The sequence below is a fragment of the Falco naumanni genome, chromosome 12, assembly GCF_017639655.2.
Source record: "Falco naumanni isolate bFalNau1 chromosome 12, bFalNau1.pat, whole genome shotgun sequence".
Classification (NCBI taxonomy): Eukaryota; Metazoa; Chordata; class Aves; order Falconiformes; family Falconidae; genus Falco; species Falco naumanni.
In genome coordinates, this window is record NC_054065.1 from 8,940,151 (window position 1) to 8,959,722 (window position 19,572).

The 19,572-nt window shown below is 38.6% G+C and overlaps 1 protein-coding gene across 6 annotated transcripts in view; it reads right to left on the reverse strand.

Moving 5' to 3' along the window:
* KIF16B (kinesin family member 16B) overlaps positions 1-19,572 on the reverse strand; it is a 141,643-nt gene that overhangs the window by 110,667 nt on the left and 11,404 nt on the right. For all 6 annotated transcript variants that reach the window (XM_040612062.1, XM_040612061.1, XM_040612063.1 and 3 more), the window contains exons 2-9: positions 14,872-14,941; positions 13,757-13,870; positions 9,424-9,540; positions 3,895-3,992; positions 3,294-3,403; positions 2,535-2,677; positions 692-860; positions 399-530 (exon numbers count right to left, since the gene is read on the reverse strand). In XM_040612062.1, the coding sequence (XP_040467996.1) occupies positions 399-530; positions 692-860; positions 2,535-2,677; positions 3,294-3,403; positions 3,895-3,992; positions 9,424-9,540; positions 13,757-13,870; positions 14,872-14,941 (953 nt within the window). The remainder of the gene's footprint in view (positions 1-398; positions 531-691; positions 861-2,534; positions 2,678-3,293; positions 3,404-3,894; positions 3,993-9,423; positions 9,541-13,756; positions 13,871-14,871; positions 14,942-19,572) is intronic.

Below are 19,572 nucleotides of genomic sequence, written 5' to 3' on the forward strand. Positions count from 1 at the left end.
GCATCTAAGGACTGTACATGCACAATCTGGATGCCTTGTTATGCTTGTGACCAAATACTCAGCAAGTGATATAAGCACTCAAAGAGATAAACAGCAGATGAAAATGAAGCTCTCAAATTCAGGAGGCAAACCTGCTGTTGTTCATGACATTTCTAGACCACTAGGCTGCCCCCATATACACAATGAGAACCTACATGGTTCTACTGTTGGAAGAGATGTTCTGCAGAGTGTAGGTAAAGGCAGAGTATTACTAGAAAACTCTGAAAGAAAGAAATCATTAATATGTGTAAACAACATTCTGCCTTAACAAAGCATCAGCAATCTAAATATTTACAGCCAGTCACTTCTATTAAGCATGAACTGTTCAAAATGCAAAGAAGTAATTTAAAAACACTTACTGGCAATCATTATAGTTTTAGAGTTTCCTCCCAGGCTATCTTTTAACAGCCAAGTCAACACAGAGTCCCTGTAAGGCACAAATACTTGTTTCTTCTTTGAAAGAGGATTTGTTGCATCCTGAGATAAATCAGCTGTGATGTGAAGGTAAAAAAAAAAAAAAAAATGCAATTATGTATTTTCATTCATTTTATAAAATAGTATGTGTTAGGCCACTATTTGTGTAAGTAAATAAGTAGAAAGGTATTTAATGACTAAAAAAACCAAAACAGACAAGCACAAAACCCAGACTTACCTAAGGCAGAAATTACATTTCCCAGAGTAACTAGAGATTTGTTAATATTCCCTCCTTCCTTTAATCTAACCCCGGTGGCACCAGTGGCATCTGCTCTCTCACTTCCAGCAAGATCTACCAAATGAATCTTGCTAACAGTTTCACAAGGCATTTCAGAATCAAATTTAGCCTACATAAAAATAAAAAATAAAGAGAAGTATGTTAAGCTATGAAATTCTGAAATTTTACTGAGTCCAACTCAGTGGCCCTTTCCATGTTTACCTTAACTTGTTTACAAAAGCAGAGTTTCAGAAGACAGGTATATTAGAGATGTCACAGAAAGGCATTTGATCATGAATTGCTGCATAACTCCCACACGAGTAGTTACTACTTTAAATTGTAATATTTGCAGCTTCCTAGACACTTGCAGACACGCGCTGACAACTGTGAATTGGTATTTACATGATGCACAGTGAATTTTTGCTGCATTTGTTTTACTAAGCTTTCAACAGCGGTCTCTTTTCCCCAGTGAAAAGTGACAGGACAAGGAAACAGCCTCAAGTTGCACCAGGGCAGGTTTAGATTGGATATTAGGAAAAATGTATTCACTGAAAAGGTTGTCAAAGCATTGGAAAAGGCTACCCAGGAAAGTGGTTGAGTCACCACCCCTGGAGGTATGTAAAAGATGTGTAGATGGGGCAGTTAGGGACATGGTTTAGTGATGGGCTTGGCTGTGCTGGGTTAACCGTTGGACTTTGTGATCTTAAAGGTCTTTTCCTACCTAAATGATTCTACGATTCTACATTAGCTTTCAACAAGAAATTACAGCATACACAGACACATTTACACTCAATTTCTCTACCTGTCTTTGAGTTCAGGTAAGTAGCAACTGCACTTTTATTCTGTAATTTTTAACTGAGGCTTCCTCCCAGTTTTTATCTTAATTCATATAAATCAACTCAGAGTGCCCTGTTTCAAACTTCCTTCTACTTTTGCAGTACAACAGTAGAACAAAACTTTTTGCTGCCTGCCTCTCATCCTCTTCTGAAAGCTTTGCAATGAGCAATTCATCATTAGTGAACAGCTGGTGCGTGGGATTTTGTGTGTGTTTGTGTGTTTTTGGGAAGAGAGATGCAAAAAGTTCTGTCGGGAGAGTGAACCACCACTCTGCTGTCTTTTCTTCATCTAGCAGGTTACCCGTGGACTGTCTAAAAAGCCTCCCAAAAACAGTGAAGAGTAAAAGTCATTAGAAAAGGAGCTTACTACATATAAACAAAAAGATCACCATGCTCTGAGAAAACATGTTAAATCTCTCCATTATTCTATGAGTAAATCCAGGAACATAAATAGGTTTCCAACAGTAACTGACGAAGAGTCAGCAAGAAAACACTCAGAAAACATTTCCACACTCTAAGATTTCAGCCATGGAGACATTTTTTTTTCGCTAACCTTGGATAACACTAGAGCATAAAAGGTAGCCCACGTTCAGCTCCGGCTGAGGTCTGACACAACATGCTCCTCACCCACTTCTATCCCAGCAGCATCATAGAACACACCACCACTGGTCACTGTTAATCACCCTGAACTTCCAATAATTATTTCCTCAAAATCTATTAAATAGCATTTTAATTAATCACATTACACTGTAAATTTTAAAGATTATTATCACTGATAAATATATTTATAATACTCAGAATAGTATTTTTACACTTCTAAATTCCCCTATCACAGGACAACACCACAGTCATTACCTACTCATACCTGTTTATCTGACAACCTTATTTTTTTAATTATCGTATGAACTACTTATATTCACATATAAACACATATTAAGATGGGGGGTGGGGGGGGGGTGCTTTGTTACCTGAGTGAAGTTGATAGTGAAAATGGCGTGCGACCTACTACTGACATCATTCATTCCAGTTGCAGCCGTTGTTCTATTTATATTTCCTGCATCCATAAGTTCCTCTACATCAGCATAATTTTGCACTAAATGTTTAGACAAATCTGAAGAAGAGCAGAGTGTTACAGTGTGCTCATACATGCACTTGATTTTCTTTAAAAAAAGATTCAAATTACCCCCACTACTGCAAAGTATTGCTAAATTAGTGTTTATTGTCATACTTGTTTATCAATTAAGGAAAGCAATGAAGCCTCATGTGAGCAATGGAGAATTTAGACATTTACAGTAAATCAAGAAAAAAATATGCAATCTTACTAAAGTATTTAGTGCATTAACATAAGATAAACCCTTGAGAGCTGTGAACCTTCCCTAGTAGAGGACAGATTAAGACAATTAGATTCTAATAGGTTCTTTCCATCTAAACATTAAAGATTTATAAATTACAGTCAACAAGTTCTTAAAACCAATTGCATCTCTTAACATTATTTAAAAATGTGGTTTAAGTTTAGAGATAAAACTGTATATGTATAATAAGCTTAGAATTGGGAAAGCGAATGGGGATACAAAATGAGAGGATATTCTCCTTTAATCTTTTATATCAAATGAAAGCACTGTATCCATCATCATTTATATTTTAAAAGATAAAAATGTCCTATGCAATTAGACGTGACATTTTAGAATATACAGAGGTAATAAAATATCCAGTGCAAAACACTTTACCCTCAACATACGGCCCGTCCTTCGGATGTTCTCGTATTCGTAAATTATTAGTTTTTGATGACTTCCGTCTGAGAAGATCTCTCACACGTTCATTATAAATTTCCAGATAACTGAAAGAAAAAGATTAGAAAACCACTGACTGATTCAACAGTCTTTAAAGGAAGGAGAGCTGTCTTAACACTGTGTTTGAAAGCAAGATGTCTGGAGAAGCTAGGCTCCAAAGCTGGCTAAAGATAGTAATGACTACAGCACACTTGTATCATAAGGAAAAAAGCCAGAAGCAAGTAGAAGGGAAGCAGACATTAGCAAGATCAAGATCTCCTAATGCCAGTCTGAAATTAAGGTACAAATAAGGAAGATGCTGTTCAGTACCAAAGGCATTTTCACTATCATTTAATCAAAGCAAAATGCACAACTGTTGAAGTTAGAAGTACTGCGTATTTTGACTACGACTGCCAACAAAAATCAATTATAGGATTGAGGGCAAGCATGGAAAGTTATTTGAAAAAGACACACTTTTCTCAGAGATAAAGTGAAACCGGGTGGTTTTAACTGTAACAAGTTCAATAACCAGCAAGCTTATTAACACACCAAGACCTACCTGACTTCTGTTCGAAAGGATGCTTCATTCCGCTTTGTTTTTTCACTTATTTTGCTGAATAATCCTTCACAAATTCGAGGTATTAAACCTGCATCACCCTGCAACAACAATAATTCTTATTTCCAAGGCTATGTACACATGCACAATAAATTTTGAAACATAAAACCCAAGATCACTAGCTGAACATTCCAACGTCCAGAAAGGAGGGAGGGGGAACAAAACTTTTCAACAAATACTCTCTTGCACTTTATTTAACTGAAGTCACCTTGAGACTTTAATCCTTGTGTGTGTTGGAACATATATACTACCTCCAATTCTTTGCTATTGGGATATATTTTGTCCCTCCCTTTTAGTTCAAATAATCCCAAATGCTTAATGCAGAAACCAGCTCCTCAGAGCAACAAATGAACTGCCTTATCTCAATAACATCTAACTTCCTCTCTCTCATTTCACTATGGACTTGGCAACACCTGCAGAGAATGGGACAAGAGCCACGAACATGCACCCATGAGCCATTCTTATACAAACCCCCAAAGCCCAGCTCACAGTCCTGCCTGTCTTGAAGGATGCAGCAGGTCCTCTGGATAAATTACCATGCAATAACAAAACCAAAACTACAGTCACTGTATCCCACAATGCAGCCGAATTAAATTTGGTATCTAAATTCTGAATGCTCAACTCTGCAGTTAAAGGGTTCTTAGACGTAAAGTGCTCAGTCAGTTTAATAAAGCAAGCCGAAAAAAACATATTCCTTCTCACAGATCCCTACAGACTGTGTGGTTTACTAGCAGGGCTGCAACTATCCATTACAGGGTCTTTGCCACTTCAGCTAACAGAGCGGCCAGCAGCGCAGGACATCACTGTCTCTGTTAAACTGGCACTTGAGAATTGAGCCTCATCCCAGTGAGTCTGCTGCTCCACCGCTGATGTCAAACACGTGTCAGACTGCAAGAGATATCCAGAGACTTAGCATGCAGCTCTCCTCTCCGTGTTGCTCCAGGGAGATCCCTTTCCAGGCAAGCAGTAAATGAAAGCCAGGGCCATCCCCAGCCGCAGAGCTGGGAGCAGGGGAGCGCACGCAGCTCTGTTCCCAGCTGACGAGGGGTTGCTTGCTCCCAGCTGCCCCATCCCGCTGGGTCTGGTTATGTAGATGACCAACTACCTGCTGGGCACACCTCCTACCCACCACTTCGGGACAGCAGCTAACACTCCTTCAGAGCTGGAATGAGTGAACATAGCTCCCAGGAATAAAGGGTGAAGACACATACATACAGATAAGCTTTAGGCTCAGAGCTGCAAACTCAGAAGTAGCTTACAAAACAGTCTGTCAACTATAATTTGCCTCCAGTCCAAAAACATGCAAGAGATTTGATGCGATGGACTAATTCTAATTCTATGCGCCGCTGAGGCAAGAAATGTTCTTGCTTAGAGTTAGGGGCCTTATAATTAAATAGGAGGCAAATAGGACATATCAGCCCAAACATCCAGCATGAGCATAGCCCAGACACTCCAGGCACCCAAGAGTTTGCCTGGTGGCATTCTACAGACACCTGGCAGCAGAAAAACATGAGGACAGCAGACTCCCCTGCACCACACTCTGGCAGGGGAGTGCTCCACAAGCAAAGATTTCTCTTCTACTCAGACCCCCACATAAAATCTGACCATTTTTGCCCAAGCGCACACCAGTCTTCTCCCACTCTGGCCCCCTCTGTCCTCATCCTTCGTCTTCCCCCTGCATTCTCTGTCCCAGCAATCTTCTTCCAGGTGCCACCTCTGAGCTCCTCTTCCTCTTTCCTTTGCCCCGATATAATTCCTCATTCATCATCCAGTCTTTTTTAAAAAAAAAAAAAAAAAAATCATACTCTATCCCACCATTCTGCCCTTTTCCGACTTCCTCCTCCTCTTAATCAGACCCTCTCTGTCCTTCTCAAACCAGGTCTCATTCTTTGAAATAATAATCTGTTCTCCTCCTATCATACCTAGCCCTTCACCCTACTGCACTTTGGTTTAAAAAAAAGAAGAAAAAAAAAAACCGTAACAACTCCTAGTCAAAGGGAGAAACTTGCAGTTGCAGTTTAATCAGGCTTTTTTTTGAGACTGTTGCCTTTGTTAACAGAGGAGCAGCCTCTCCCAATCTGTATCATTCTCTACCTCCAGTTAAAGTTTCAGGGTTCAGTGTTGGAAATTCCTATAGGCTTGCTTTTTTTTTTTTTTTTTTGAACACTGGAAGGGGAAAAAGACTTTTCTTTCATCTCATGCTTGGAAACACCTGAATAGTTTTAATTAAAGCTTAATGAAAAAATATGAAAGATCCATCACAAAGTTTCAGGCAAGTCATTAGTGTCTGACATCATTTAGCAACTGTAAAGGTCTCAAAATAGGAAAATTTAGGTCTAATTGAGTAACTTCAACCATAGCAATATAACGATGAGAAAGGAGGAACACACAGTTCTCAGCATATTTTATCAATAAAATTTACATCTTACAGAATGTACACTCTTCATTAGAAACTATATTGAAACATTTTCTCCCTTTTCACCCCCTACGGCTCCAAGGCAGAATCAACTACATATTTGACAGGGTTTTTTTCTGGGTTGCAGAGTTTCCAGTCACGGAAATCTGTAGAACCAAAAGAGGTAGTTCACTCCAGAGCTGAATTTTCTCATTAAAAGCCCGTTTTCCTTCTGTGCTATCTAACCAGAAAACTCCTTATTGCAATTTAAATGTACTGGGTTTTACCCATCTACCTTGGGCATAGGGAACAAATCATTCCCTTCCATTCTGCAGCCGCCTCTCATGTCTTGGAAGACTTTTTATTTCTCCACTATCTTCCTTTCTCTGCATAAGCAAGCCTGACTTTCCTGACAGATCGTATTTTATAGATCTCTGATCATTTCAGTGTCTCTGCTCAAGACTTAATTCTAACTGGTCCACATATTTCTTGAAATGATTGTAGCACACAGTATTGCAGAAGAAGCCTTCCAGAGCCAAGAACAGCAGATACTGAAAGCAAAATGAGAATAGAAATCATACTTTTTAAGGAGAAGTAAGGAAAAAAGAAAATTTATATCCAATTCAAGTTTTCTTATAGCACCATAGTCTCTCTGACAGGGCCATCAATTTTCAAGCATTTAACTTGGCGGCTGAGTATATTTTATACACACTCTGTACAAAGCCAGATTAAAGTATTTATGTATCATGGCAAGAAGATTAGACCTTTATTATTGAACAGTGTCAAACAAACTTCAGCACCTATTCATTTGCAAAATGTCTTGATGATTACGGTCATTACATACAGTGAGGTAGTCTCATAAAAATGTCACTTTTATAAATTTCTTAAATAGAAATCCACATCTAGGTCATAAGATCTTTTCTGGTTACAAAAGTCTATTCTGCTTACCATTTTGAAGTTAAATATAAAGCTACTTATTCTGTGACAACTGAAAGAAAAAGATTTACAGCTAATTTACTCTCCTAAGCTAAAGAAGGTACAATGTGGCCAATCTTACTACATTTCAGAAGAGCGATTTATCTAAGGAAGGACAAGCGGTAATATTCTCCTTTTCAATTCTGCTGGGAGAAGATATGATGTATTTTCTTTCCCCAAGGATTAAACCTTACGGGATGAAACCTGTAGAGGCTGCATGGCAAACATCATGGCAAACAGGCTTCATCTCAGCTGGCCCTTTTAAACTGCTCCAATCCCAACAGTTTAGTGGGTTCTTTCTGTCCTTGGACACGCACGGAGGCAACTGCAAGAAACTACTTCCACCCTTTACTCAAAAACTGCCAAATATTCCCCCTATCACACCTTCCTCTTCCAGAGTCTTCACTGCAGTGCTCAACAGGACGTAATCCTTAAAATTAAAGTTACTCAATCATCTTATAATGGTTTGCTGAAACCTACATTTAGCTACTCTCATCCCCAGTTTCTACTCCTCACTTGATGGCCTTCTCTAAACAGGGGACAAGGAGCTAGTTTAATCTTCTGACCCTTTAAAAAGAGGTCTAAAAAACAGATCTCTTAAGAAAGGGCTCATCATCCATGTTCTCAAAACCAGTATCTTCTTTTTTTCTTGTCTTGAGTTGGCATAGAAAATAAGCAGAAAACATTTGCAATTTTGGGGTTTGTTACTGAACAAAAATTATTGCTTTTTGTCCAACATGACAGAGCATTACTGAAAGACACGTCTTCCAACTGAATATATCTACCTATAAAACAAAGAGCTTCTGAAACCTCTGATTACATGGAGGGTGAGTAGCAGATAGACAGTATCAGTAATAATTTCACAAAACCATGTTCTTGCAATAGCCTAATTTCAATGCACTGCTACAGAATAAAATAAAAAAAAAAAACCAAAAAACAAAAAACACCTGCTCAGCTGATGCAGGGCGAGCAGTGGACATTTTCTACCTGGATTTCTCCAAGGCTTTCGATACAGTTTCCAACAGCCGCCTCCTGAAGAAGCTGATGCACTACAGTCTAGAGAAGTGGTCTGTGTGGTGGGGGGTAACTCGGTGACGGGCCTCAGCGCGAGGGGGGTGGTAAATAGCCCCCTTTCAAACTGGCAGCCTGTCACATGTGGGGTCCCCTGGGACTGGTATCAGGCCCAACACTGTTTAGTATCTTCATAAGTGATCTGGATGATGGGATGAAATGTACCCTCAACAAGTCTGCTGATGACACCATACTGAGTCGGGAAGTGGATACTTCAAAAGGGACAGCCATCCTACAGGAAAACCTGGATAGGCAGAAGAGTGGGCTAACAAACACCTTACAAAGTTCAACAGAGATAAATGTAAGGTCTGAGAAAACACAATCCAGGAGTGGAGCACTGGCTGGGGTCTATCTGGCTGGGGAGGAGCAGCTCTGTGGAAAGGGACCCAGGGGTCCTGGTGAACAGCCAGCTCAATACGAGTGAACAGTGTGCTGCTGCAGCAAAGCAAGCCAACAGGATGCTGCGTTGCATGACCAGCAGAGATAAAGTCATTCTGCCACTCTTCTCAGCGCTTGGCAGGCCACACCCAGAATTGTGTTCAGTTTTGGTCTCCACTATACAAAAAAAGATGTGGACAGGCTGGAAAGGGTTCAGAGAAGGACCACAAAGACAACCAAAGGACTGGGAAGACTGCCATATGAGGAAAGCTGAGAGAACTGGGTTTGTTCAGCCTTGAGAAAAGAAGGCTTAGCGGAGACCTTAATCAACACGTTCCAATATTCAAAGGGTGGCTACAAAAAAGATAGACTCCCTTCTTACAAGGATTCACACAGAAAAGCGGTAATGCGTACAAATTACTCCTGGAGAGATTGGGTTTGGACACAAGAGGACAATTTTTCACAGCCAGCCATTGGAATAAACTCCCCAGGGAAGTGCTGGATTCCCCAACACTGGACACTTTTAAGATTCAGCTGGACAGGGTGCTGGGCCACCTTGTCTAGACCGTACTTCTGCCAAGAAAGGTTGGACCGGATGATCCTTGAGGTCCTTCCAACCTGGTATTCTATGATTCTATGAAAATACAACATACCGCATTTCCCATCATGGTGTAGGACTTCCCAGATCCAGTCTGTCCATATGCAAAAACACAAGCATTATAACCTTCAAAAGCAGATTTAAGCACATCTGTACCAAGATTTTTGAAAACCTAAAAGCAAAGAAAGTTTTTTAAGACAACAAAAGCTTGCAGAAAAAAGTTTTTTATCAGTCCAGCATGGCAAATATTAAACAATAACCTACCACAAGATAAGCTATTGGCATCATCAATGATATTTACTATAGGACAGGAAATTAGTACTTCAAATAAGATACTGAATTTTACAACCATATTTAGTTTACAGCACTGCAACCTGCAACAGTGTATTTTATACTTCATTTTCTGGCAGAGATCTGCTTGGCATGAGGAAGAACAAAAAATGCTGCCGAAAGAAATTAGAGCTGTAGAAAGAAGGTAATCCCAGACACTTAGTATACTTCTCCTTATTTTTAATATCTACTCACTTTGTGTATCTTTGCCAGTTCTCCATGTCCTGCAAATAATGTTTCAGTGATCCTGGTAGTTTCTTGGTTTCCGTTTTTAGAGGGTTTTTTTGTTTGATTTTGGTTTTTTCCTTTAACCAAGTGTAAGAAAATGGCCCATTATTTTCTCCATATTTCCTCCCTAACTGGCTTTTATGTACCAATACTTTTTAGGCTGACAAACATGGAAACATGTTTTCTATATGCTAAGTACCTTCTTTCATTAGCTAGCCTGTTCTCTTTTTCCTTCAACATTTACAAACTGGTAAAGATCCTTCCTCTACATCCCACAATATGAGAGTTTGTCCTCACCTAATAACTTCAGCTCTCACCAGATCTCTTCACCACCATCCTCTGCAATATTGGCTCCAGTACCCCTCCCAGATTCCTGACCTTTCATTGCCATACCCCTCATTTCCATCCATATCCCGCTGAGCAAGGAGTAACACTTGGCACAGCACTTCTCTCAATGAAAATATTGATCTGAGTCTCCCAATACAAACATGATTTTCAAAAATCTCATCAGTGCTTCAGATGATTTGGCTACTAGACCACAGTATACGTGGTTTAAATTAAACACTGTGTACAAGTAATTATTAACAGCAAATGGCACACGCACAGTATAATCATGCTACTCCTCCCTTGAAGGACTGCTGGTTAATTTCTTTAATCATTAAGGCTCACTTGCAAGCATGCCCTTGGAATACTCAAACTTGACTTTTCCTTGAGCAAAGGAGTATAAAGACGAGCCAAAGCACAATTCCCCTTTTGTTTGTCATTTGAAAAGTAGCACCTTAGTTGAATTTTCTCCCCTGAGTAACTGCTCCTGTAGTCCCCCTGCCACTTTTCCCTTTGTCTATGTTCAAGTTTTTACCTCACCACCTGCACCAAGTCTTTATGCACTGTTTTGACTACATTTTCCCTTTTAAAAATGTGTGCATACCCTGCACAGTGATTTGAGGTAGTACATAGGACAGTTACAGTCAGTGTTGTCTGAACAGAGGCTTAACACACAGGTTAGAAGAAAAGTCATTGTTAGGATGGGACTTTGTCAGAAACAAGTGTCTGGGATACTCGTTTGTCACAAAAGGGCAGTAAACAACAAAATTCTATTTATTTCTCTTCTGGAAATACAAACCAAATAGCCTGATGGTAAATTGCCACTCCCACTCTATTTTTGAACACTAAAGCACATTTTGCATCTACAAGGCATATTGATGGGGCACGAAATATTAGACAGACTTCCATTTAATATTTTTCTGCCTTTCAAATGGAAAAATATAACAATCATGAACAAAGCACACTAAGGAACTGCAATACCGACAATCAAGATCAATTTTATTCCATGACAGGGCGAATGTGAATGAAAGATGCCCCTCTACGCACCTGGTGCAGTAAAGTGGAAATTCTTCAGCAACTTGATAAAAGCTTAACTACAAAGTCTTCCAATTAAATATGAAACTAGTAACAAGCAAAACAATAGCTTGTGCAGCATTTGTTCAGAAATTGCACTCCCACGGTTTGAAAATTCCTGTTGTTTTCCATGTGCTGCTCACATTGTAATTAAAATAACACTTGACACAGGGACAATAATAGTGTGGCTGAGCAAATGAAGTTAGCATTCTTGCCAGTAAGGATGAAAGAGGCAGTCTGGGGTTGTGGGGCACACTGTAATAGCAGGGTGTTGTACATGGACATCTAAGCCATGCTTAGGATTTATTGTTAGCATCCTATTGCTACAAAACATAAAGCTCACAGCTTTAAAAAAAATCATTGCTCAAGGCTGCTGCAGTGATCCCTATATGGGTATCTTAATTCTTTTTTTTTTTCCCTCTAAGCTTCTGACACAGGTAAGTTATACTGATCTTGCCTCAACTTTGCTCTGAAACAGGCAAAATGGCACAAATTAAAAAACTTAAAATATGGAACTTAGTTTATCACTTATATGCAGAAATTGGACACCAACACAGGATACAACTTGGATATCCATTTATATTAATTCAAGTTTTACAAATGGCTGTTTTAACAAGAATTAACTTCATTATTTCATACCATATTCAGATTCTGGAAAAAAACTGCATTGTAACAGCAACAGCCTAACAATGGACTCTTTTCTTGGCATTCTTCTAACGAGTCTCATCTAACATAGCTTTCTAGAAGTATCTAAAGTCAGGTAAAGAAACAGCTACCTAAATGATCCAAGAATTAAATATCCATAAAGCTAAGCTACAATTGGTGCTTAAGAAGAATTTCCATAACTACTTTTATGGTACTTTTTGCAGACTTTTCCAAATATGCATTGAAACATCAATAATACTGTTTTATGGAGATGTACTCATCTATATCAGGAAGAACTGAGAATATGGGTATCAGTTATCACTGAGAAATATATGCATTTTCATGAAACCAATAGTAAACTGAGTCCCTAATCAATTTGTATGAGCAAACTTAAGGCAAACATTTGTTGTGTCTGTAGAACCACAACCAAAATCTCAAGTTTCAGTTAAAAAGAGATCAGAAAAATACATGATCAAAGCTGCTTTAATTAAAATAAATAATTCTCTAAATGTTCAGCTTAAAGCATTTGCTAAAGTTCTAGTAAAGCCATATGTCCTGCAACACCTGCTTACAGAAACTAGGGTTCCAATTATTGCAAATACACTACTTGAATTTGCCACAGTGCTTAAGTAATTAGGATATTTCCACATCAATGCCCAAACAGATGTATACTTCTTGATATTTCAGAGAATATAGCAAAAACTGTATTACTTAAATGAGTATCATCAAGTAATAACAATGCTGGAAGTTCAAGAATATAGATGAACAAATGTTTGGATTAAACACGAACTAATAACTCAGTGAAATAAAAAAGGAAGTTTCAGAAAAAAAAAAAAAAAAGAGGACCTACCACTTTGATGGTTAAATAGAAAATTCAGGTATAAATTTCCTTTCAATTACAGTCATTAAATATAATAGCAAAGCTTGTCCTTCTCATAAATATTTTTTATATAGGCTTGAACTTCTTGTTTCTTATTATTAGTTTTAATTTTGAGGCTTTTAGGATTAGCCATACCACTATCCTTGATTTTGGGGTTACAGAATAGATGAAGTACATACCAAAAAGGTATGTATCCAAGTAGCTTACATCATATTCAGCAAACCCTTGCATTATCCTAAGGAGGGAATAAATACTCTCACTTGAAGCGTACAGCACCCCAAGTTCCACAAAATCCAAAGAGAAGACAATAATCACAAAACACTTTATTTTTACTTAATAAATTTATTGGGAATGTAAAACAGCAAAAGGTTCAATGTTCACATGAAATATGAGGTCAAGGGAGGATCTACCTGTTCATTTAAGTAATACCTATAGCTCTGAGTTTGATTTTCTGTTCTGAGTGTGCAGGAAGAAAGGCAATTTTGTCCTTTCCTAGGCTGAATAATCAAGGGAGGAGAAATAGGAGTCTTCTTTAAGGTCTACCAAGACTTTTGGACAAAAAAAACCCAAAAAACACTTAAACCAGATAAGAGGAATGTTTCTGTCTAAGTGAGTTAAAGATACATGCTTGTTTTTTAAAAGAGATTTTTTTTCAAAAATGCTTTTCAGAAACAAATTTAGCTCTCAAGGAAGTTTTCTAACTTGACCTTACAAGACAGATCAGAGAACTAGAAAGAAGGAATTTAACAATATTAGATAAGTTTAAAAAAAAAAAAAATCAACTTCTCAGGTGCCTAGGGAATTTCTAAATTACACAAGAAGCACTAGCAGTGGAAAGAAGTTTCAAAGAATGCTTTCAAGCCAGAGGAAAGAGGAAGGAGAAAAAAAAAAAATCCAGAAATCCTACCATTTCTTGACAGACAAAGCTGGGACTTTTGCTGTCTGCTGAGAAATAAGAAAAATCATAGGTAAATGTCTTAGTTCTTTCTCGTCCAGTGTCTCCAGTACCACCCTCTGGTACCTATTTAAAAAATAAAAATACCAAAAAAAAAAAGGGCTGGTATGATACATCCTGATGAAGCAATTAAAAACGTTTTAAAATAAATAATCAGAATGCAAATTCAACATAAGGCTATACACATTTAGAAATTTATACTGACAGGTTAGCCTAGTACTTCAACATCAGTGAGGAAATCAGCAACAGATACTCCCTTCAGCAAGAAGGACAGTCGTGTTACAAGATAGCACAGCAGGAATTATTTGGGGTTTAGCTTACTACTCCTACCACGGTACATTTTTATCACAATACTTATGTCCAGTTATGTCAGTCTTGTATATGAAATTCAGATTATAATAAAGGATTATCCTACACACATAATTAATAGGAACCAAAGAGACCTTTGCATTGTTAACAGCATTTCAGTGTGGAGTCATAATTACAGTGTTGATACATACTTGCTGCTTAAGGCTATCATCATGCTCAAGGCATGACAGACAGCTCACTATACTTCAGCAATATTCACTGCTATCTGAATCAGTCTAAACAAACTACACAGTGAAATTCCTTTTCATATATTTGTCATCGGAAACTGTCTTCCAAAAGCATATTTGCTGTGCGTGATTTCTCTTGCTGAAAGAAATGCTAAAATATACCATCAAAATATTACAGCAAGTGGTGGGTACTTTGTGTTTAGTTCACTTTCACGGCAATTCCAGAAGCCTACTTCTACAGATGAAGCAAAGTTTTAATAGCTACCAGACAGGTACCTCTCTTCCATTGCTGGCTTTCATTTTTGAGCTAAGTAATGACCTATGAGATACAACCCGTAGAGTGGTTTTCAGAACATCACAGCGCAGCAAATAAACAGTTAAATCTATTTGCCAAAAAAATCTCAACCTTGTATTTTAAAAATTAAAGCTGTTCTCCACAGTGCAGTGAGCACCATTGTCTGTCCAGACATGTTTTGGCAACTATTCAGTTAGTTCAGTTAGGAATTCCTTTTTTAAATCATGTTTACTCACCTTTAAGTTTGTGATTGTAGTTTTATTTTTTTCCATTGAAATAATAAACTTTGCATTAAGGTCTTTCTCCCTGGGGGCGGGGGGGGGGGCGAGGAAAAAAGAAAGGAAAAAGACAAATATGTTAAATAAAACATATCACAATTATCTACAGTCATATTTCCACTCAACAGGTTGCTTGCAACAGTCAATTATCCAGTGAATTCATTTATAAGTCATTTTTTAATTGTTGTGACCAATGTTTATTTATTGCTATGGGATATATTTGAAGTACTTGGGCTTGCCTCCAAATCCCATCATCTAGAAACAGAGCAGCAGCTTGGGCAAACCTGCTTCAGAAGTTTGACTCTGCAAGTCAATTAAGTGGTTTGTTCTTAATTTGGAGTAGTCTGATCCAAAGCCCAGTGAAGTCAATTATATGGCTCTAAGGAACTGCGAAACAGAACACTACGAGATAAGCCCCTGCCTCCTACCACCACCCTACTAGCAGCAGTTCCCATTTACCCATAAGCCTAGGAAACAGGGACTAAATATTTAAACCACAAAACCCCAGTATTTTAAAACTCTCTTAGAAATGAGGTACCCAATTTATTTTTTCAGTTGTGATGCATCACAGCTGTGCAGGAGCGGCTCTGCTACCAAGGGAGCGTTACATGGGTTTGTTGCTTTCCAAAGCACATCAATTCTGGGGCGGGCGGGCAAGAGTCTAGTTTTGCAGCAGTGTTTTCATGTACCTGCCATCTATTTCACATCATATGTTTCTGTTTTCAAAACTATCATAAAAAATCATTACCTTAGTGTCTAAAACCAGCATGTATCAACCTGCTTGCTAGAGATGGGATTTCATTATAGTTGGCCATAAGAGTAATATAGGCTGCTTTTGAATGACAACATCTCCTGTGTTATTAAAAACATCCACACGAAAGAGCCAGAAGAGGAAGACTGCTATATACACCATACAAAACCTCTCTTCCCAAATCTAACACACACCCCTGTTCCAAAACCATCTGAGTCACCTGACAAAGCAGAGGGCTTTGAAGTGCTGCTTGACCATATTGTATGGTATCTCAGCAATTACTGGATATCCACAGCACCAACAAAAAAAAAAAATCCACTGCACCAACCAAAAAAAAAAAAAAAAAAAAAAAAAAAGAGAGAGAGAGAAACAGAAACTTCCTCCTAGTAACAGGAGACCCAAGTTCAGGATTTCAGTGACACTTTCTTCCTCGTGGTGCACTGGATCACCAGTTCTATGTTCCTTAACTGACTGTGCACCCACCCTCCATTCACATTCAGTTTTCCAGAAGAAATTCTGAAGAAAAGCAAAACGCATTTAAAAATCTATATTAATGAATAAAGATTTAGCAAATAATGTACTGATATTTCAGTAAGCACTTTTAAGTTCTTTTCTAAGCTAATAAAAATATATAATCGCAATAATTACAGCATTAATTATACAACTGAGTTTAGATCTACCCCAGAAAAACATGCCGTAAGAGATGCACCTTCACTCATTTCCATGTCATCCTCAGCAGCTTTTACTACGTCTACACTTAAGAGACTAAAATACAGCTAGGTAACAAACGGGGAAACAGAGAAGTGTCCAATGGTATTTTTTAGTAGGAAATAGATTTTGGCATCACAATAATGCAGCTTGTGGATGGCTGCCACCCATCCTGCTTCCTCAACAGTCTCTACCTGTCTGAAACTATTTGCTCAGCGAAGGTGTAATAAGTCATGTGGCCCAATTAAATGGTCTATCTTACTATGTAAATCTGTTTCAAAGAAGATTTGTGACCTGCTTGCTCTAGGAAGTTTGGAAGGACTCCAGTGGGAAGACATTTGGGCCAGATTTACTCCTTTTTTTGTCTCAATTTCTTCATGCTTGAGATGTATGAAGGAAAACTGGTACTTTCCTTCCCAAACCTAGCCAGCTCTCCATATTACAAAAACCAAAGCTACTCAGTAATGGAAACCTGATGCAAAATGTTTAAAGCCTCACACAAAATTCTGAGAAGCCTATAGACATTAATTTTTGTGATAACACTGATAAGACTACTAAACTTTATTAAAGAATGAAAATCTCAAATTAAAAAAAAAAAAAACAAAGAAAGAAAAAAAAAGGGAAAAAAGGCCCTGTAGAGCAATAGCCAATAAAAAAAAAAAAAAAAATCATGAACAGAATTCAGAATTTTGCTTTTTTGTATGGGAAGGCATAGGGAGAGGACAACCTGAAACAGTAATACTATGATCAGAATCAATAAGTCAACCTGAATGAAGTGGAAAGAATTCATGGGAATCAAATGCTAAAGCTTCATTTCAAGACAGCCAAGTATAATTTATTGTACACATGAAGAGTTTGAGAGGAACCCGTCAAAAACAATTGCTTGTGTGATGCCAGTTATTTCCAGGGACTCATTTAATGCAGTTCAGCAGGGGCTGAGTCGCTTTCAAAAAAGTTTTGATTGCAAGTTCCACTTTAATTAAAGGTTCAGGCTGTAAACAGCTGTACTGCAGCGTTAGGTACCCTTCTGAGAACTTTCTGGGCTAGGAGAACCCTACTGCAAGCAGCATCCATAGGAAGCACTAGCCCTCCCTCAGCGCAGAGACAAGCCCCAGCCACTAACCAAACTGCCCCGTTAATTCCAGCCCCCTCATCACAAAGCAATGTAAAAGGGCTGGCTGCCAAAACTAATTCACAATTAACGCTCTGATGATTTAAGAAAGCTTGCTCCCCCCGCCACCCCCGCCCAATCTGCTCACACAGCAGTGTTCAGGGCCAGCCTCCGGGCTGCTCTCGCTGCTGTTTCATACACCACGTGGATGGAGTTCCAGGATCACAAGGGAAGGAAACTTGTAACTCGTGATCGCCTGACCCATAACCAAACTACAAAGTGATCAGACAAGCAAGTTTCTTGGCACAGACACAAGGACATACATCAGCCCAGTGCTGTTATTAACCCTCTACTATTGTTACATTCAGCTAGTCATCTAGCAATTAATTGCGAGGAAGAGAGTAGAAAGAATAATTTTTAAAAAAGGGGCGGGGGGGGGCGGAGGGAGGGGTGTCAGAAAAACGACTTCAAATAATACTGTCACTTTAGTATAAACAGTGTCAGTATTAGTACCAAGATATGCTTAAAAGAACTAGTATACTTGTCTGCTAGTGGGATAACTTGGTAAATGGCTTACCTGTGCTGAAGAGAAATTACTAAAACCTTGCCCAAGGGGCATGTGGGTTATGAGAACTTCCCCAGACTGAAGGTAGTTCAGCAGCTATATCAAAACCCAGCAGCTTCATGGAAAAAGCTCCAATGAAGGTATCTCTATGGCAAGTTTCTTCCTCTCCTTCCCTTATATCCCCTGCTTATTTTCAGGGCAAAGACCAGAGCAGTTTTTGCACCTCCACAGGCATCTAGTTGAAATCATACTAGAGGCAGCCATATGTTAGCAGTATCTACAGGTTTCAAAATAACTTTCACTGACCCCTGTTCATTTTATCACTCACCCAGTCCTCCACAAGACTTTCTGAAGATCCTTCCACAGAGAGAAGGGACAAGAGCACAGAAAGCCACTGTTACCTCACATATAAATTAAGGGAAGCTTTAGAAAAACCCTTTTCACAGACATGCAAAATGTGTTTGGCCTTCTTCCAAGTTAATCTTTAAGTTCCTTCCTTTAAGGTCCTTCAATGGAAGGTTCCGTTATTTAAACAGTGGCTTTTTATAAATCCTTTCTGTATTATTTAGACACTAGAGCATTCATTATAGTTTATCCCATTAGAAAATCATGATATTGTATTTTCCAGTAAATTGGTACTATGGGAATCAGTTGTGATTACCGTAATACCTGTCAGACACCACGCCAGGAAAAGAACAGAAAGAATGAGATGTGTTTCATCTGGGGGGGTGGGAGGGGAAAACCAAAAAAGACAGGATAGAAAATGCAATCCATTTTCCCAAATGGTGTTTCGAAAGACCACTTCAGCCCACCTCCAAGGATGCACAGACAAGGACACAGGCACTACCTGAACGGCTTGCTGAGCACCTCTGTGTCAAAATAGAAAAAGGTCTGTAAAATATACTCTTGGAAATTCACTTAACAGTAGACATCTAATGGAACATCTATTGTGAAAGGATTATACTGAAGAGCAGATGTGTGATTTTGTTTTCAACTACTCAAAAACATAATCTGAGCACCTGTAAAAGCAACTCAACCATGCTCAATGGCTTTTCTTTTCAGCAAAGTGCCTGCTACTCCTTATGTTTCCATTTTAGGCACAATGTTACGGATTTCCTGTTTTATCACTCTGCTTGTTCACTACACAGGTGTATTTCTGGGGTCACAAAGTGAAAGCATGAGGGTTGCTTAATGACCAGGACAATTCAAGGTAGATTTAACTGAAAAACAAGCACTGTGTCACAGAAAGACCTTGGCATTTTCTTGCAGCTTGTAACATACTAACTGTGTGTTTGCCCTGACATCCCGTTGAATTACACAGACCAAGAGCACTTTCCTTTGTCTGAGTAACTCTTAAAAGAGGAATAGTCTATTCAACCATATGCTTTAAAAAGTCAAACAAAAACCTTCTTACACAGTAAATTCTTTGTTACTTTGTGTAACTACAGGAAAACTGAAGTTGGTGCAATCTTTCTCTTTCCTATCCAGATAGTTTTGTTCGGTTTTGTTGTTTTAACTTCTTCA